This window comes from Eptesicus fuscus, chromosome 2, assembly GCF_027574615.1.
Source record: "Eptesicus fuscus isolate TK198812 chromosome 2, DD_ASM_mEF_20220401, whole genome shotgun sequence".
Lineage (NCBI taxonomy): Eukaryota > Metazoa > Chordata > Mammalia > Chiroptera > Vespertilionidae > Eptesicus > Eptesicus fuscus.
In genome coordinates, this window is record NC_072474.1 from 9,291,968 (window position 1) to 9,313,644 (window position 21,677).

General features: G+C 40.7%; 1 protein-coding gene across 7 annotated transcripts in view; it reads right to left on the minus strand.

The window, feature by feature from the left end:
- The window catches only part of C2H14orf28 (chromosome 2 C14orf28 homolog), a 53,961-nt gene that overhangs the window by 27,241 nt on the left and 5,043 nt on the right, over positions 1-21,677 (minus strand). For 2 of the 7 annotated variants that reach the window (XR_008557997.1, XM_054725507.1), the window contains exons 3-5: positions 20,371-20,460; positions 19,522-19,609; positions 17,348-17,482 (exon numbers count right to left, since the gene is read on the minus strand). Coding sequence is in view for 5 of the 7 variants with exons in the window: in XM_054725507.1 (XP_054581482.1) it covers positions 17,393-17,482; positions 19,522-19,609; positions 20,371-20,460 (268 nt within the window). In the remaining 2 variants the exon portion in view is untranslated. The other 5 variants (XR_008557992.1, XM_054725492.1, XM_028138563.2 and 2 more) reach the window with 5 other exon arrangements.

Sequence of the window (21,677 nt, forward strand, 5' to 3'; positions counted from 1 at the left end):
AAACTAGAAAAACAATTCCAGAGGAGGACAACCAAGATGGTGGCATAGGTAAACACCTGTACTTGCTGCCTCTCAGAACCACATCAAAACTACAACTAAAAGACAAAACAAATATCATCCAGAACCATGGGAAAGCTGGCTGAGTGGAAGTTCTACAACAAGAAGGAAAGAAAAAAGTGCATTGAGACTGGTAGGAAGTGCGGAGCTGTGGAGGTGCGCAGGCATGTGCAAAATGGGCTGGCAATTGGGTGCACTGTTGTTTTTTTCAATTGGGAGGGAGATACAAGCTCCTGATTGTTCTGAACTCCAGTTCCGGGAGAGACTCTGGGGATCCAGACTCATACGGGGAGAAAGTGGACTGTCTGGCATCAGGCTGGAACGCAACAGCGGCTTTCTCTCAGAGGTGCTCGCAGCGATTATTGTTCCTGCACGATGCCGTGGGACACAGAGACCTGGGTAACTCTCTGGCGCAGGGCTGACTGGCAGCCATTGCTGTTTGCTCCACTGTGGTGATTCCATGAGACCCTGCCCCACCCAATTTATAACCCCACCCAAGCTATGCTCAGCAGCTTTTGCATATGAATGGCCTGTCCTTTTGCAGCCTAAAACCTAACAAACTGCAGCTGAGTCAGAGAGCTCCAAAGCTTCCAAAAGAAGGCCCAAGGCCCAGCAGCAGCAGCCTACCTTGTTTCACAGCTGGGCCTCATCTGGGCACTTCCAAACCCCAAACAAAGAGGAGGAATCTGCAGATCTCTCTGTAGCTCCTGCTGGGTGGCCTCAGTCAGTGGCTGACTTTGCACCTCCTTGGAGATCCAAGAGCCAGTGTACTCAGTGGTCAGTGTGAGACCATACCAGATTACAAATTTTCACATCCATAAGAGACACACTCAAGAGGCCAACTTGATGAGCACCAAAGCTGCACTGAAGCAAGTCCTGCCCCATAAGGGTGTCTCCAGCACAGCAGTTCTTCCACTGTAGACACAGCTGGTCCTCACAGCCAATTGGCCTGGAGATAAATTTCTCCCAGTGATACCAATAGCAATCAAGGCTTCACTACAACAAGACTGTGTACACTGCCCACAAAGGGGTGCACCAAGAGTGTCCACCTCAGGTAAATGGGGAGGCTGAGCCATTGGGCCTATAGGACACCTAGCACACAAAGCCACTCTACCAACTCAGGGAAGCAGCCAAAATGTGGAGACAAAGAAACATGTCACAAATGAAAGAAATGGAGGAAAGCAAACTACAGGATATAAGTTCAAAACCACAGTTATAAGGTTACTCAAGAATCTTCTAGAAACCTCCGAGAAATTTAGTGAGACCCTCGAGGATATGAAAAAGGACCAATCAGAAATTAAGCATATACTGACTGAAATAAAGAATAATATACAGAGATCCAACAGCAGACTAGAGATCCCAAGAGTCAAGTAAAAGATTTGAAATACAAAGAAGCAATAAACACCCAACCAGAAAAACAAAAAGAAAAAGAATCCAAAAATATGAAGATAGTGTAAGGAGCCTCTGGGACAACTTCAAGTGTACCAATATCTGAATTATGGGGGTGCCAGAAGAAGAGAGAGAGCAAGATATTGAAAACCTATTTGAAGATATAATGACAGAAAACTTCCCCCACCTGGTGAAAGAAATAGACTTACAAGTCCAGGAAGCGCACAGAACCCCAAACAAAAGGAATCTAAAGAGGACCACACCAAGACACATCATAATTAAAATGCCAAGAGCAAAAGACAAAGAGAGAATCTTAAAAGAGCAAGAGAAAAACAGTTAGTTACCTACAAGGGAGTACCCATACAACTGTCAGCTGATTTCTCAATAGCAACTATGCAGGCCAGAAGGGAGTGGCAAGAAATATTCAGAGTGATGAATAGCAAGAGCCTACAATCAAGATTACTCTACCCAGCAAAGCTATTACTTAGAATTGAAGGGCAGATAAAGAGCTTCACAGATAAGAAAAAGCTAAAGGAGTTCATCACCATCAAACCAGTATTATATGAAATGCTGAAGGTTATTCTTTAAGAAGAAGAAGAAGAGAAAAAGGTAAAGATAAAAATTATGAACAACAAAGTGATAACAAATACGTATCTATCAACAAGTGAATCTAAAAATCAAGTGAATAAAAAATCTGATGAACAGAATAAACTGGTGAATATAATAGAATCAGGGGCATAGAAAGGGAGTGGACTGATAATTCTCAGGGGTAAGTTGGGTGTGAGTGGTGCTGGAAGAGATTGGACAAAAATCTTACACCTATGGATGAGGACAGTGTGTGTGGGGGGGGTAAGGGCATGGGGTGGGGTGGGAACCCGGTGGAGGGGAACTATGGGGGTAAAAAAGAGGAACAACTGCAATAATCTGGACAATAAAGCTTTATTAAAATGACTTCAAAAAGAATAAAATACCTCGGAATAAATTTAACCAAGGGTTTAAAAGACCTGTATTTGAAATTTATGAGACACTTAAGAAAGAAATTGAGGAAGAAACAAATAAGTAGAAGCATACACTGTGTTCATGAATAGAAAGAACTAACATAATTAAAATGTCCATACTACCCAAAGCAATCTACAGATTCATCATAATTCCTATCAAAATACCAATGTAGTATTTCACAAAACCAGAACAAATGTTTCCAAAATTTATATGGAACCACAAAAGACCCCGGATAACAACAGCTATCTTGAAAAAGAACAAAGTTGAAGGAATCATGCTGCCTGATATCAAATTATACTACAAGGCCATAGTAATCAAAGCATCATGGTACTGGCATAAAAACAGACATATAGCTCAATGGAACAGAATAGAGAGCCCAGAAATAAATCCACACCTTTATAGTCAATTAATATTTGACAAAGGAGGCAAAAAATACAATGGACTAAAATAGTCTATTTAATAAATGATATTGGGAAAATTGGACAGACACATGCACGAAAATGAACTAGACCACCTTCTTACGCCACACACAAGAATAAACTCAAAATGGATTAAATATTTAAATCTTAGATTTGAAACCATATAAATCCTAGAAGAAAATATAGATAGTAAGATCTCAAACATTTCTCATAGCAATATTTTTTTCTGATGTATCTCCTCAGGTAGTTTTAACAAAAGAACAAATGGGACTATATCAAACTAAAGAATTATTGCACAGCAAAGGAAACCATAAACAAAATGAAAAGATAAACCACTGAATGGGAGAACATATTCACGAATGATACATCTGATAAAGGGTTAATATCCAAAATTTATAAAGAACTTATAAAACTCAACACCAACCCCCCACAATCCAATTAAAAATTGGCAAAAGACCTGAAAAATTTCTCAAAAGAGAACATACAGATGGCCAACAGACATAAGAAAAGATGTTCAACATCACTATTTATCAGATAAATGCCAATTAAAACCACAACCAGATATCACTTGGCACCTGTCACAATGGCTATCATCAATAAATCAACAAACAAGTGCTGGCGAGGATGTGGAGAAAATGGAACCCTTGTGCACTGTTGGTGGGAATGCAGATTAGTGCAGCCACTATGGAAAGCAGTATGGAGTTACCTCAAGAAATTAATAATGGAACTGCCTTATGACCCAACTATTCCACTCTGGGAATTTATCCAAAGAAACCTAAAACACTAATTTGAAAGAATATATACACCTTTATGTCCATTGCCACGTTATTTACAATAGCCAAGATTTGTAAACAGCCCAAGTGTCCATCAGTAGGTGAGTGGATAAAAAAGTTGTGGTACATTTACACAATTTACTCTGCCATAAAAAGGAAGAAAAATTTTTACTTTGTGCAACAGCATGGATGGACCTGAAGAACATTATGCTAAGTGAAATAAGCCAGCCAGAGAAAGATGAGTACCATATGACTTTACTCATATGTGGACTTTTAAAAAAATATATTTTATTGATTTTTTACAGAGAGGAAGGGAGAGGGACAGAGAGCCAGAAACATCGATGAGAGAGAAACATCGATCAGCTGCCTCCTGCGCATCCCCTACTGGGGATGTGCCCGCAATCAAGGTACATGCCCTTGACCGGAATCGAACCTGGGACCTTTCAATCCGCAGGCCGACGCTCTATCCACTGAGCCAAACCAGTTTTGGCCATATGTGGACTTTTAATGAACAAACTGAACTACCAAGCAAAATAGAGACAGACTCATAGCATGCAGACAGCTCATGTGTATGGGTGTGGGGTGTTGGTGTGTGTGTGTGTGTGTGTAGGGATTGAGCAAAAAAGAAAAAGAGAGAACACATGGACATGGACAACAGTGTGGTGATGACAAGGGGTGGAGGGGGGTTGGTTGAGGTGGAAGAGAGCATAGAGGGGATAAATGGTGATGGGAAAAAATATGTACCCCTATGTTCATTGCAGCATTATTTACAATAACCAAGACTTGGAAGCAGCCCAAGTGCCTGTCAATAGATGAGGAGATAAAAAAAAAATAATAAAAGATATATTTACACAATGGAATACTACTTGGCTTAACAACAACAACAAAATAATAATAAAATAAAGAAAGAAAAAAAAAGAAAGAGAAAAAAGGAATCTTACTTTTTGGGATAGCAAGGATGGACCTGGAGAGTATTATCATGAGTGAAATAAACCAGTTAGAAAAGACAAGTGCCATATGATTTTACTTACATGTGGAATCTAATGAACAAAATAAACAAACAAACAAAATAGAAACTGACTCATAGATACAAAGAACAGACTGACAGCAGTCAGAGGGGATGGACATTGTGGGGCTGGGTAAAAAAGCAAAGCAAAACGAAACAAAACAAAAAACTCATAGACACAGACAACAGTATGGTGATTACCAGAGGGAATGTGGGTAGGGGGAGGTAGAAGAGGCAAAAGTAGTTTAGGGTAAAGGGAGGATAAATGATGATGGAAGGAGACTTGACTTGGGGTGGTGAACACACAATACTATATACAGAGGATGTGTTATAGAATTATACCCAGAAAAACCTATATAAATTTATTAACCATTGTCCACAGTAAATTCAATAAAAAAATGAAAAGTTTATAATTTTTAGTGTACATGAATCCTTTATTGAGTAAAGCAGAATCTAAATAAGGATGGAATAATCACTTTTGTTATTGTGATCAGAAAGTAAGTCTTGGAAGGTATATTCTTGTGTGTGTTCTGAGGAGACTTATGAGTTTAAATAGCAGTGGTCCTAGAATTTATTTGAGTAGGTGGTTCCCACTGTATAGAGGGCTACATGTCAAAAAAGTTTTAGAGCCTGATTTTAAAAGATTTTGAATAAATGATTTTGGACAATTTTGAGCAGGAACAAGGTAGGATATTTCATTATTATTTGGTATCAAGAGAAATTTAAGCTGTTACGTTTTTTCCAACATTTTAACTTTTGCTTTATTTGTTCTTGCATTTCAAACTAATTAATGAATTTAACATTTTTTCCAGTTTAATATCATAATTTGTTCTGTGAACTTAATTGCCCACAGAAAGGCCAGCCAATAAACTCAAAATATTCACAGAGCATTTAGTTTATTTTCTACAGCAGTGCTACGCACCTACTAATTTCATTTCTTAACAAAATATTAAAAGAGAAATCAACAATAACAGTAGTTAACATTTTCATGGTTCATACTATGGGCCACACACTAGATGCTATACATAATTCACTTAATCCTCACCACAAGCTTATGAGATATATTCTATTATCTCCATTTTACAGTAGAAACAGAACAGAGATGTTAAATAATAGACTCAAAGCACACAATCCGTGACCGTGTTAGAATTTGAACCCAGGCAACCTGGCTTTAGATTGCCATCCTCTTACCTCTCCCTTTGGGCATAAAATTCAGTAGTTTAGGACTGATGATAATAAAGATAAATCAGTGGTAGAGTGGTCGCATCTCACGACTCACCTCGAAAATGCAGTTCCTTTATATTTTTTCCTGAGTAAAAAATGTCAATCCTGAATCAGGTCTTCTGGCATTTCCATAAGATCTCCAGGAACAGAGTTTCCTTTCTTCAAAAGAAGAAAGAAAGCATAGAGGAGTCCAGAAACCATGAGAGTTGGAGAAGCAGATGAAGAAACAAACCAGAGTCAACTGACAAGTGTTATTTGAACTGGGGTGTTGTTGGCAGAGAGCATAGCTAACCTCACCAAAGACATCACCACTGAATGTTATCCCCAAACTATGAGTGTGTATAGTGTCATAGAACAGAAGGAAAATTGGACTTGCCTCACCCAAATCATAAAGTAGATTTATACTTTAAGGCTGGAAAGTTCCTTTACATTCCACACTGAGGAGTGTCTGCCACCTATTGTTCATGTAGAAGACTACAGGAGTTGGAAATCCAGTCCTGCCCCTCCACAAGTTAACTCATTCACCAAGTATTCAGAGAGGACCCATCCCAATGGCCCTCCACGTTCCTCTCAAGTCTCTTTCCTCTTATTAAAAATAAAAAAATATTTGAGATTATGAATCTTTGTGAATTACTTTAACTATAATAAACATCTTTCTAAATGTGATGGTGTTTGAAAATTCTTTTAATTTTAAGATTTATATAACTTTCTAACAGAAATTAAAGGTGGTTAGGCTTTGTAGAGGCAATAGCACGGACAGTTGCCCTTGAAATCACAAACTGGACCATCTTTCCTCCCCAAACCTCTTTGCCGGAATGCTAGGCAGCAACTGTGAAGGGCTTATTTTAAGGACTTTAACACAGATGTCTGCTGACCTCCTCTGTACTATCAAAGCCTCAGGTGCTTACCCTGCCATAGTCCCTCACTTAGTACAATCATTGATTGACGCATCTTTCCCTTTTTCTAGATGTGTACACCTTCAGGGCAGAAATCACATCTAGTTCAACTAGCAAACAGTAGATAGTAAATATGTATTAAGTGAATGCTAGAGAGAAAGTATGTCTGATATTAATTTGTTCTAGCTTGCAGCTCCCAAATCAAGCTTAGCTGGCTTGCGTAAAGATTTTCCTAGCCAGCAATTTCCTCTAAGCCTTAAGCATGGGGCTTCTTGACCTGAGCCCAGGTCAGCTCTCCTGTTTCCTGCCATCTTCTCTACTCCTCCCCTTTCCTTCTGCTCTAAAATTCTTATATGTTGAATGTACAGGTATTTATTGTCTCCTTCCCTTCTCTTCACAAACTCCCTCAGATAGCTTTTACCTACTCTATGTTTAAAGCAAGCTAATCATGCTCAGTATATTTTATTTTATTGATTTTTTAGAGAGAGAGAGAGAGAGAGGAAGGGAAGGGAAGGGAAGAGAGAGATGCCCATCTGTTGTTCCACCCATTCATGCATTCATTGATTTCTTCCTGTTTGTGCCCCAACCAAGGAATCAAACCACAATCTTGCCACATTGGGACCACCTTCCAACCAACTGAGCTACCTAGCCAGGGCCTTAAGCTTCTGTTACTTCTGTATTAGGTTAACAGGGAAACACAAAGTCTATTTCATTGTGTCTTATTGGGGACAATGTATACTACAGGGTCTTGCTTCCCAACTCTGGCAACTGGAATACTAGTTTTGAGATGTAGGTAGAGGAACATAAAGGAATGATATACTTCATAAAATAAAATAACGAGTTCGTGAAGGTTTGAGAAGAGAAAGCTTCTGAAGGGAAGAGTCTGAACAGGTGGCCACAGCTGTTTTCTTCAGTCTCACTTCCCTCTCCAAGTTGTCTCATGCTGATTATTTCTATCACCACTATGCCAGACCCCAGGAGTATACATTTCTTATTTCAAAGCCCTAACTCCTTGATTCTTGATCCTCTTCGGTACTAGGCAGCCATGCTGGATGTTTCAAAATGGCTTTACCAGTATGAACCTCCCTCCCTCCCTCCTTCCCCCTCTCCCTCTCTCTAAGTCCTCAAGCTAGGATTAAAACAGGCCGCCCTAACCGGTTTGGCTCAGTGGATAGAGCGTTGGCCTGCAGACTGAAAGGTCCCAGGTTGGATTCCGGTCAAGGGCATGTACCTTGGTTGCTGGCACATCCCCAGTAGGTGTGCAGGAGGCAGCTGATCAATGTTTCTCTCTTATTGATGTTTCTAACTCTATCCCTCTCCCTTCCTCTCTGTAAAAAATCAATAACATATATTTTAACAGAAAGAGGAAAACAAAAAGCCTGGCCAATGTGGTTTAGTGGTTCAGCGTCTACCCATGCACCAAGTGGTCCTTGGTTCCGGCCTGGCCTGAACCCTCTCCAATCCAGGATCCCTCTCACAATCCAGAACCACTGGCTCCTGACCGCTCACCTGCCTGCCTGCCTGATGCCCCTAACAGCTCTCCTGCTGGCCTGATGGCTCTAACTGCTCTCCCCTGCTGGCCTGATCGCCCTGTCTAACTGCTTCCCCCTGCCAGCCTGATTCCCCTATATGCGCTCCCCTCCTGGCCTGATCCCCCTGCCTATCTGCTCTCCCTTCCTCTCCACGCCCTTTGGACCCCCAGAGCAGGTGTGCTGAGAGCTCTCTGCTGCGGCCCCGCCGCCATCCTGATTGGTTGTTACATGACAGCATCCTGGCAAATTTGCATATTCCTCTATTATTAGTATAGATATTTTTGTGTCTGAGTAGTATTCCATTGTGTACCACAGCTTTTTATCCACTGATTTCTAGAGAGTGGAAGGGATGGAGGATGTGGGAGTGAGAAACAGCTAGATGAGAAAGACACATAGATTGGTTGCCTCCCATACTCACCCCCGCTGGGGAACCTGCAACCAAGCTATGTGCCTTTGACCGAGAATTGAACCTGGGATCCTTCAGTGCATGGGCTGACACTCTAATCACTGAGAAAACTGGCTAGGGCTGAACTACAGATTGGGCTGCTTCCAAATCTTGGCTATTGTAAAAAATGTTGCAATGAACAAGTATATATTCTTTCAAATTAGTGTTTTGGGTCCCTTTGGATATTTCCCAGAAGTGGAATCACTGGGTCATAAGGCAGTTCCATTTTTATTTTTTTGAGGAAACTCCACACTGCTTTCCACAGTGGCTGCACCAATCTGCATTCCCACCAAAGGTGCATGAGGGCTCCCTTGTCTCTATATCCTCACCAACACTTGTTTGTTAATTCACTAATGACCTTCTGACAGGTGTGAGGTGATATGTCATTGTGGTGAATAGATTTTTTTTTTGTTAATCCTCACCCGAGGGTATTTTTCCATTGATTTTTAGGGAGAGTGGAAGAGAGAGGGAAAGACAGAGAGAAACATCGATGTGAGAGAAACACATTGATTGGTTGCTTCCTGCATGTGCCCCAACCAGGCCTGGGATGGAGAGGAGCCTACAACCAAGGTGTGTGCCCTTGACTGGAATCAAACCCGGGACCTTTTGGTCCATGCTGATGTTCTATCCACTGAGCCAAACTAGCTAGGATGGATTTCTTTCTTTTTATAAAAAAATATATTTTCATTGATTTCAGAGAGGAAAGGAGAGGCAGATAGAAATATCAATGATGAGAGAGAATCATTGATTGGCTGCCTCCTGCACGTCCCCTACTGGGGATCGAGCCTACAACCCTGGCATGTGCCCTGACCAGGAATAGAACTATGACCTCCTGGTTCATAGGTTGACACTCAACCACTGAGCCAGGCTGGCTGGGAGGAACAGATTTCTAATTCTACCATGGCTAACTTGACTGCACAGATCATTTGCTCCCAAGCTCCTGTTCCAGTCCATATCACTTTTAAGGGCCCTAAAGAGCTGCTCACTTTTTCATTTTCAAGATAATTCCTCTTGGGAGAAACCAAGATGGCGGCATAGGTAAACACCTAAACTGCTGCCTCACACAACAATTTTAAAACTACAACTAAAAGACAAAACAAACACCATCCAGAACCACAGGAAAGCTGGCCGAGTGGAAATTCTACAACTAGAAGAAAAGAGGAAAGCACATTGAGACTCAGAGGAGCTGCAGGAGGCAGAGGTATGGAGACTCACACGCAGAGAGGATGGGTGGCTGTGTGCACGGGCGGCTGGCTTTCTAAAGCGGTAGGGAGAAGGAAGCTCCCGACTGCACTGAACTCCAGTCCCGGGCGAGACGCTGGGAAACCAGACTCATTTGGGGGGAATCTGGACTGTCAGGGAAAGAGAAAGCACACTGAGACTCGGAAGCTGCGGAAGGCAGAGGTCCGGAGGTGCGCGCACAGAGAGGACTGACTGCTGAATGCATGGGAGGCTGAGTGCGTGGCTGGCTTTCTAAAGCGGGAGGGAGAAGGAAACTCCCGACTGCGCTGAACTACAGTTCCGGGCATTTCTGGGAACCCCGACTCATTCGGGGAGAAACTGGACAGTCTGGCAGCGGGTGAAACTCGAGGGCGGCTTTCTCCCAGAGGTGCTTGCAGTGATTACCGAGGGACACTGAGACCCAGGGGCCTCATAGGGCAGGGTTGACAGGAAACCAAGGCTGTCTGCTCCGCCCTGAAACCCCGCCCCATCCAAGCTGAACACAGACGCTTTTGCAATTTTGCAAATATTGTCTCATAAGAGTGTCTCCAGCACAGAAGTTCTCCCAGTGTAGACACAGCTGATCCTCACAGCCAATTGGCCTGGAGGTCAATTCCTCCCAGTGATACCAACAACAATCAAGACTTAACTACAACAAGGCTGAGCACACAGCCCACAAAGGTGTGCACCAAGAATGTCCACCTCAGGTAACTGGGGAGGCTGAGCCACTGTGCCCTAGAGGACACCTAGCACACAAAGCTACTCTACCAACTCAGGGAAGCAGCGAAAATGAGGAGACAAAGAAACAGATCACAAATGAAAGAAATGGAGGAAAACAAACAACTGGATATAGAGTTCAAAACCACGGTTATAAGGTTTTTCAAGAATTTCCTAGAAAAGGCCGGTAAATTTAGCGAGACCCTCTAGGATATGAAAAAGGACCAACTAGAAATTAAACATAGACTGACTGAAATAAAAAATATTATACAGAGACCTAACAGCAGACTAGAGGATCGCAAGAATCAAGTCAAAGATTTGAAATACACAGAAGCAAAAAACACTCAACTGGAAAAGCAAAAAGAATACAAAAATTTGAATATAGTGTAAGGAGCCTCTGGGACAACCTCAAGCGTACCAACATCCGAATTATGGGGGTGCCAGAAGAAGAGAGAGAGCAAGATATTGAAAACCTATTTGAAGAAATAATGACCGAAAACTTCTCCCACCTGGTGAAAGAAATACTTACAAGTCCAGGAAATGCAGAGAACCCCAAACAAAAGGAATCCAAAGAGGACCACACCAAGACACATCATAATTAAAATGCCAAGAGCAAAAGACAAAGAGAGAATATTAAAAGCAGCAAGAGAAAAACAGTTAATTACCTACAAGGGAGCACCCATACGATTGTCAGCTGATTTCTCAACAGAAACTATGCAGGCCAGGCAGGAGTGGCAAGAAATATTCAAAGTGATGAATAGCAAGAACCTACAACCAAGACTACTCTACCCAGCCAAGCTATCATTCAGAATTGAAGGGCAGATAAAGAGCTTCACAGATAAGAAAAAGCTAAGGAGTTCATCACCACCAAACCAGTATTATATGAAATGCTGAAAGGTATTCTTTAAGAAGAGGAGGAAGAAGAAAAATGTAAAGATAAAAATTATGAACAACAAATACATGGCTAGTAACAAGTGAATCTAAAAATCAAGTGAAGAAATAATCTGATCAACAGAATAAACTGGTGAATATAATAGGATCAGGGCATAGAAAGGGAGTGGACTGACAATTCTTGGGGGGAAAGGGATGTGGGAGGTGCGGGAAGAGACTGGACAAAAAGCATACACCTATGGATGAGGACAGTGTGGGGGAGGTAATGGCATGGGGTGGGGTGGGAACTGAGTGGAGGGGAGGTATGGGGGGAAAAAAGAGGAACAATTGTAATAATCTGAACATTAAAGATTTATTAAATAAAAAAAATAAAGATAATTCCTCTTAATAGCTTCCAGCAGACCTCATTGAGGAAAGAATGGAGGTCTATAGAACTGATTGCTCATTGAGGGCAAATAACCTAATATACCCCCTCAGGTAGATATCAGCATATAAAGAAATTATTTTGCTACAGAGACTCCCCTCTTCTTTCTCAATTTCTCAGACATAGAGTTAAAGTTTATGTTTTCCCTGGAATCAAATTAAAATTTGAAGTTAAAGGCTGTCCAGGTGACCCTAGTGAACCCAGGGTCAGCTGGGTGGGTTGGAACCTGTTAGTAAGACATCATTAAGATGCACTTCAAAAGCTATGTGAGTTTAGCTTTTAATGCAGAAACATTTGATGCTGATTTTAAATGTTGGAGCATTAACAAAGGATGATGAGAATACAGGGTGAGGCAAAAGTAGGTTTATAGTTGTGAGTAGGCGAGACAGAGTTTATTCTTGTATTATTTTCCATACAAACAACTGTAAACCTACTTTTGCCGCTCTGTGTATACATGTTTGCTTTGGCTATAGTTTAATACTTGTTGCAGTCATTTTTATGTGAACTGCTTACCATTTCTTCTTATATCTAGTAGCCCATTTGCAGGAAGAATCCTGCAAGCGGCCGTTGGGGCCGCGTGCGCTGCCGCTGCCGCCACCTTTGCGGGCCGCCGCGCCTGCACCCGCTCGCCACTGCCGCCCACCCAGCTCCACCCTGCTCTGCCCCGCCCGGGCTTTCCCTTTGGCAGCCACCTTGCTTTCTGCTTTTCCTCCCTCTTCCTTCTAAGTTGTCTTCAGTCTTCACTCCTCCCTCCCTCAGCATATGCAAATTAGCCACCATCTTTGTTGGGTAATTTGCATAATCGCCCTGATTGGCTGGTGGGCATGGTTTTGGCGTAGCAAAGGTGTGGTCAATTTGCATATTACTATTTTATTAGGTAGGATTACAATTATTTTCAAACAATTGTCATGAATTCATTTAATTATAAAACTAAACTGTTGATATGCTTAACAAGTACAGCTTTTTGTTTATGTCATAGTAGTTATCTGCTTATACAGCTTAGTTGTTTGCTCATGATCTGAGAATGTAATAGATATAGAATTTACCCTAGTAAGCATGCAAAGCTTGCCTGTGGTCAGTTATCTTTAGTTTTTTTCCTCTTTGATAGGATCAGATGCAGTGAGAAGGCCTCAGATATTAAATAAAGTCTAATAATTAATAATGAAAAGTCACCCTGAAGAATACATCTAAGTAAGATCATCTGCTAAATTGGGAGGGAAAAGGTTTCTTTTTCTGAAGAGAAATTGGAACTTCCTCCTTAAATTTGCTGTATTTATTCTTTATACCTCTCTGAGGCCAGGGTTTAAAAATCATTTTTGCTTTCCCCATAGGTATAGTTATGATTTGTGGCATTTTGATTAAAAATATATTCTGATTATTCCCTCAGATCTTTGCCTCCTCACCCCAATTTCTCTAAGGGTGTTTAAGGTTATAAAGAATATTCCATGCCCTCACCTTAACATTCTGCCAATAATCTAATTTATTCTTTTTCACCCCTTTTCTACTATTTGATCAGCAGGGAATAATTTTTTCTTTCTACCAATCAACCATTACCATAAAAATAAACTACCTATTATCTTAAACCCAGCCATCTGGGGTCCAGAAGACATACTTAAATTCCATTACACATTAAATCCATTACTCAAAGAGCTACTGTCTAAATAATAAAAGATCTCAAAAGTTCATTAGTCTATGGCCATACCACCCTGAATGCGCCCCATCTCGTCTGAAAAGTTCATTAGTAAGAATCTGGGAGACTTTACTGTACATGAAAGAGGTAGAAAAAATATGTTTATTAGCATTTTCAAGGTAGTCAAGTTTTTAACAAATATCTAATTCCTCACAACAACCCTGTGAGGTAGGTAAGTCACTGTTTTGTGATAAACTAACATCATTCCAAATAAAGTGCAATTCCTAAAAAAATAAATCTGCAGTAGGAATAATTTTGTTGATACCATTTATGTATATGCTAGAATTTGTGTTTCTGTATACTTTGATTCATGCAATAAGGTGTCCCCAGAAAAGTTTACTGTAAATCAAATCCTATTTAAATACACATGGGGAACTATTTAAATAAACTCTGGGGTGAAGTTTTTTTGTAAAATAAATCAGTATTTTTAATCTTATGTAAAAAAGGAATTTTCATAGTATTTGCTCAAAATGAGGCATTCTCAGCAAAGTTTCACTCACATTTATCCATTCTTCCGCAAATTCTCTCAACATGGCACTATGCCAATTTAAGACTTAATTTACTAAATTAAAACTTAGCAATTTGGTATATGGCAGTGACCTGGGTTATCATATAGAAATCTCCAATATGTTGCGCTCAATCTCAAGCCAAAACCTAAGGTAGAAATGAAATGTAAATACAAAAAAATTGTTATTAATTTCAAAAAGTATTTTTCCTTAAGAACATTACTTATTTTTTTCCTTTACATCACAAAAGAGGGAGAGATCTTAGGGTCTTTGAAGAGAAACACAATATTCTGTTATCTATACAATTCTAGTGATTTCTATTGCAAATCAAAGGCTGATCTTACCAATTTACTATTTATAAGGGAGCTAGCAGATATTACTACAAAAATTTAAGTTTTTTTTTTCCTGTGCCAATATGACTTACTAGGAAAAGAAATATTCCCAAGCACCCATTTTTTTTCTTAAGTATATATTTAAAGTACATTTCTACTGTCAATCCAACATTAGTAAACATCCAGTTGCCTAATTTTTTTTATGGTTGTCTTATCTGCAAAATACATTTCTACTGGAGAATTTCCATTACATTTAATTATGAAATAAATGTTTAGATTAGTTATATAATTTATTTTGAACAATAACTCCAATTACGCTCAGGAACTTAACATTTAAAATTCACTGGCAGGTTTATAATACTTTAGCAAGTGGTTAAAGGAATTTGCTATTGTAAAGAAATTATTCAAGCCCAGAAAAATCATTCTCACCAAAAATTTTAAAAATTAGGCAAAACAACAGGTATAATAGACTAAGCCATCTATAACTTGTACATTCAAATACATACTAATCCAATAGTGCACTTTGGATTATAGTGAGGTAGGGCAAAGAAATAAAGTCAGATACATCTTGAACTGTGAAATTTATATAAACTGAAACAGTGACTTGTATCCAGGTTTTAGTTGAATATAAACAAAAACTTTGATAATTCATGACAAAGTATTTTCTTAGATTCAAGGACAGAATTGTAAAAAAACCTTTGAGGTACATATAAATAAAAAATACAAAGATATATTTTCTCTCAACATAAAATATGCTTGTATAAAAATAACCCATGATATAGAAAAAAGAAATACGAACATTTTTGCATAGATTCTCCATATAAAATATTTACCTGGGGCTATACACTGGAAAAGACACCTCTGAAACTAATATAGTTGAACTATTTTTCTTGGATACCAAGTACATACAAAATAAAAGCCCTTCATCTTAGGGAGCAATGGGCAGGAGGGAAAACAATTAAATTTAGCATCAGTCTATATTTATTTCTCTGCTGCTCGAATATAAACCAATGATGACAAGAGGAGAAACTCTGGGGGTTTATTTAACAAAATTAAATTCACATTTCTGAGGCCATCATAATGCATCCAATGTCCATCAATTTGGAAAGCTGCAGAATAATGATGTTCCTCTTTGTTAAATAATGTGGCACCTTCCAACAAATACCTGTAAATTCAATGACAAAGTATAGCAGAAAATTACAATACTTTGTTCTTAAGAGAAACATTCCTTAAATTCTTCACTAAGGAAAAAAAATGAGATATCCACCTATAAAACTAATGTACTATAATAGGTAATTTGAAATAAAACATTTAGGAATTTAAAAAATTGATGTAATTTAAGAATTTAAAAAAATATCTTAATTCATAACCTATATGGTTCTATTAAGTAAAAGAAAACACACAAAAAACTTTTAAAGCAAAGAGTTAAAGGAACCCTGTATGTACCAATTTGTATGCAGATATTTTTATCTATAATAATGATAGTAACATTTTATTAAAAAAATTTTTTTTAATATATTTTATTTATTTTTTACAGAGAGGAAGGGAGAGGGATAGAGAGTTAGAAACATCGATGAGAGAGAAACATCGATCAGCTGCCTCCTGCACACCTCCTACTGGGGATGTGCCCGCAACCAAGGTACATGCCCTTGACCGGAATCGAACCCTGGACCCTTCAGTCCGCAGGCCGACGCTCTATCCACTGAGCCAAACCCGTCAGGGCTATTTAAAAAAATTTTTAAAGGTGCCCTGACTGGGGATTGAATCCTGCAAACTTGGCGCATTGAGACAATGCTCCAACCAACTGAGGTACCAGGCCAAAGCCAGTAACATTTTATTTTTAAATGATGACTTCATACTATACACTACTTTAACTTGAAATACCAGTAATAATCAGAATTTACTATTTACTATATACACTGAGTGGCCAGATTATTATGATCTCTGAACGCATAATAATCTGGCCACTCAGTGTACATCCTATATAATAAAAGGCTAATATGCAAATTGTCCCCTTGACCAGGAGTTCGACCAGCAGGCAGAACGGCCAACCGCCCATGTCCCCTCCCCCTGGCCAGGCTGGCCAGACCCTCACCCATGCATGAATTCATGCACCGGGCTTCTAATATACCGTACTTTCCGTCGTATAAGATGACTGGGCGTATAAGATTTTCCTGGGTTAAAAAGTCGTTTTATATGCCGGAAAATATAGTATATTGGACTATACTGATGGGATTAGATATAATGGATTAGATATTGGACTACTGTATTTTCCGGCGTATTAAACGACTTTTTAACCCAGGAAAATCTTATATGCCCAGTCATCTTATACACCGGAAAATACGGTAAATATATATACTGAGTGGCCAGATTATTATGTGTTCAGAGATCATAATAATATGGCCACTCAGTGTATAGATACTATCCTATACATTTTCGTGTGCTATGTAAATTAAATCCTCACAGTAATGGAACCCCAGATAGATATTGTCATCTCTGCTTTATAGATAAGAAAGCTGATAAGTAAACTGGTTTTATAAGCTATGTGACCTTACTGGTCCAAGGTCACATAGCTTATAAACGGCGGGGCTGGGTTTGAACCCAATTCTTTCTATTCCATAATTTAAGCACCTAACCAAAATGCACCCTGTCAGCAACTAACTTCCTGTAGTAGATGTTGATCCTATTCAGTATACACAAATTTAAAGATAGCTATGATCTAAATAATATTTCCTTTCGGGCTAGAAAAAGTCATACCAGAATAGTAGAAAAACATTAAATTTATTTTTCACTAATTTTATAAAACAAACAAAAAAAACTACCTACTTGTGATCAGATAAATCCAAATAATAGGGTACATATGCCAGATCTTCAGATTTCCAATGCTGCATATTTAAGACAACAAAAGGAGGTGCCCCATGGCAGAAAACTCGTTGGGAGAATTCTCTTAAGCCACCACACCTAAAATTGAAAGTAGGCATGAACTTTATTAAACTTGGAATAAAGCTGCCTTTTATCACTTTTGGGTTGTCTTTATTACTTCATGTCATAATAAGCATAAATATCTATTTTAGGAATGGGTAATAATAGTGTAGCCATATTAATAGCTTATACAAGGTGGGCAAAGTAGGTTTACAGTTGTGAGTACATGAAACACAATTTATTCTTCTATTATTATTTAGTGCTAGAGGTCTGGTGCACAAAATGCATGCACTGGGGGGATAGGGTCCCCTCAGCCCGGTCTGCGCCCTCTCACAGTCCAGTCCGGGAGCCTTTACTCCTTACCACCTGCCTGCTTGCTGCTCTTTACCACTCGGCTCACTGCTCCTTAGCACTGCCGTGGAGGTGGGAGAGGCTCCTGCCACCGCCGCTGCGCTCACCAGCCATGAGCCTGGCTTCTGGCTGAGGGCACTGACCACCAGGGGGCAGCTCCTGTGTTGAGCATCTGCCCCCTGGTGGTCAGTGTGCATTATAGTGACCGGTCATTCTGGTCGTTCCACTGTAATGGTTGCTTAGGCTTTTATTATACAGACTAGAGGCCTGGTGCATGAAAATTCATGCACTGGTGGGGGGGGGGTCCCTCAGCCTGGCCTGCCCCCTCTCACAGTCCAGGAGCCCTCAGGGGTGGGAGGCAACCCGGCGATCAGGGGATGGCGACACCCCATCACACCTCTGCTGCTGCCACTGCCGGCAGCACAAGCCTCGGCTGGTCCTGGCTACCTGAGCCTCGGGTGGCCCTGGGTGGCTGGGCAGCCGACATCTGAGGCTTGCCTGCGCCTCGGCCATAGGCTGGGAAGCCACCATCCAAGGTTTGCCTGCGCCTCGGGCCGGCCCTGGGCGGCTGGGTAGCCACCATCTGAGGCTTGCCTACACCTCGGGCCAGCCCTGGGTGGCTGGGCAGCTGCCATCTGAGGCTTGCCTGCACCTCGGACCGGACATCTGAGGCTTGCCTGTGTCTCGGGCGTCGGCTGGGCAGCCACCATCTGAGGTTTGCCTGTGCCTCGGGCTGGACCTGGGCGGCTGGGCAGCCACCATCTGAGGCTTGCCTGCACCTCGTGCCAGCCCTGGGTGGCTGGGCAGCTGCCATCTGAGGTTTGCCTGTGCCTTGGGCCGGCCCTGGACGGCTGGGGGCTGAGGAGACTGGGCGCTGCCATCTTTGGCTGTGGGCGCTGCCATCTTTGAGGGCATGGCATTCAACTAGCATATTCCCTCCTTATTGGCTGTGGGCGCCACCATCTTTGTGACGGTGTGAGGGTCAATTAGCATATTCCCTCTTTATTAGATAGGATTGTATTATTTATTTGTATTCAAACTGTAAATCTACTTTTGCACATCCTTGTATATCTATTTCCAGAAGTTCACAAGTTCTGAGATTCTATATGCAAGAAATGATACTTTTAAAACTCCAGGAAAAGCTAGCTGTTTTATCTAGGCTTATAAAAGTGAGTAGCTTTTATTTTTAGATACATTTTTCTTTATCTAAGATGGTTTCAAAGGGAAATAATGACAGAAATGGGAAAATAGGATTCTTACAGGCCTCTTTAGACTGGATATAATTCCCTAATTGCTTCCTTTTGCTATTGAATGAAGCAAATTCTGTTTTCTTAGCAGCATCAGGTATTAAGCATATGGATCAGAATTCAACAAATACAGTTATACAGTAAAATCTCGATTAACCGGAATGTTCAGGGTATAGAATTTTGGTTAACAAACATCACTGACTAAACTAAATTAACAGGAAAACCATTTTGCTTTAGTATTGGTTGCTAAAATGCATTAGTTCACTCTCTGAACTTAAGTACAATTAACTGAAAATATTTTATTCTTTCCTTCTTTAGTGATTAATTAGCTGTAAGATCATCATTCTCAATATTTATTCTCATTGTACAATAATGTAGATATAGAAATTAAGAGGTTGGGATGAATATATTCTTTCTGCCCCTTTGGATTTCTATTATTTTAAACATTTTATTGTGTTAAATTTTTTGGTTACAATTTACCTTTCTCCTAAATGAGGAGTGCAGAAAAAATCCAGTTAATTGAGGGTGCCGACTATCTGGGTTCCGGTTAAGCAAGGTTTTATTGTACCTACTCAGCAGTGGGGGAAAAAAGAAAAGGCATTTGCTTTGTATTCATCAATTTACTATCCTATATAACAAAAGGCCAGCGACCATAATGGCGTAACGAACAGAACGACCAATCGACCAGTTGCCATGCGGTGCACCGACCACCTCTTGGTCCCTCCCCCCATCCCGCAGGCTCTGATCGCCGTATGGCGAACGGGGAACCACAGGGAACCGGGGTGGGTGTTGGCAGCAGGGCTGGACGGGGGACTGGTGAGCGGGCGGAAAGGCCGACCTCTTGGTCCCTCACCCAGGCCCACAGGTTCTGATCATGGCGATGGGAAACCACGGGGAACCGGGGTGAGTGGTGGCAGGGTGGAACTGGAGATTGGCAAGCAGGTGGAAGGCAGACTTCTTGGTCCTTCCCCCCAGGCTGCAGGCTCCGATTGCTGGATGGCAAACGGGGAACCAGGGTGGGTGGCAGCGGTGCGGGACTGGGGACTGGAGAGCAGGCGGAAGATGGCCCTGATCGCAGGCTAGGCCTAGGGACCCTGCCCGCGCATGATTTTGTGCACTGGGCCTCTAGTAGTATTATATTCTACTTGGTAATGACAATGCAGAATAAGTATAGGAAACTTGAAGGTGTTAAGATTTTAAAAATGTTAGACTTCCTAAATACTTATGAGTAGCTATTTCATATAGCATTAACATCAAAAAGATATCAATCCAGGTTTCTTTATAAAAAACAAAGAATACTTTCAACTTAAATGTCTATCATATACTCACCCCTGCTCTTCACACAGTTCAATCCTGGAACAGAATAACTCATCCACAGCCAGTCGTATCAAGTTTCCATGTGGAATTTCTTGGGGAGGACTACAAGAATTGCAAAATGCATGTAAGAATTGCTTCAACATTTTACAGGCAAATACATTATTAGGATTACAAAATTTACAGGTCATTTCATTATTAGCAAACCCAATAAAAGTATAACCTCTGTTACTCATCTTTGTATTTCTTGTAAATAGTAGAGAAACCAGTTAAATGTAATAAATGTCAATGCATGAAGCTTTCCAAGAAATATTAAATCTTTCTGTAAACTAATGCTGAAATATGCAGTTGTTGTTACTTTAAAAAAATTTCCAGAGGATTCAACAGAAGAGGGAAGAAATTAGGACCCAGAATCAGGAAAGCAGCTGATTAGTTATTAAAATTGCTAGCCTAAGTTGCAGCCACTGTTGGCCTCACTTACCTGATTTGTTAAAAAACTTTTTCCCACATATTTCAGAAGTTGTTTTAAATATAGGATTAAATAAAATATGCAAAAGCTTAAAAAAGTAGAGTATGATAAAAATATTTTATTGAGAAACACAAAATTTAGCATTAATATAGTACTATAAATACTTCATTATAGTTCTAAAACATATGCAGATTAAAATATTAGTTTTTTTAAAAAAGACAAATTCCTGAAATGCTTTAAATTGTGGTTTAAAGTAACAAAACTTTTTTGCCTGATAGATTTGAAAATCAACATCCTTATATCAGCAATACAGGAAAATGGACAAAGCATATTTCAGAAAAAGAGAGACACTGACTCTAAAAAGAATAAAATATCTTCAGTGTTCCATGATCTATACTAATAAAAGCCTAGGTGGCCCTCACACCCTCACAAGATGGCCGCCCCACATCGTCACAAGATGGCCACCTCAAGATGGCCGGCAGGGGAGGGCAGTTGTGGGCAATCAGGCTGGCAGGGGAGAGCAGTTAGGAGTGATTGGGCCAGCAGGGGAGCAGTTCGGGGCGATTGGGCCGGCAGGGGAGGGCAGTTGAGGGCGATCGGTCCGGCAGGGGAGCTGTTAGGGGGCAATCAGGCTGGCAGGCAGAAGCGGTTAGGGACAATCAGGCAGGCAGGCAGGAGGGTGGTTATGAGCCAGCAGTCCCGGATTGTGAGAAGGATGTCTGACTGCCGGTTTAGGCCCGATCCCATAGGGTCCCAAATTGGAGAGCGTGCAGGCTGGGCTAAGGGACACCCCTGCAGTCCACAAATTTTGTGTACCGGGCCTCTAGTATTATAATATTAAACTAAATGTGTA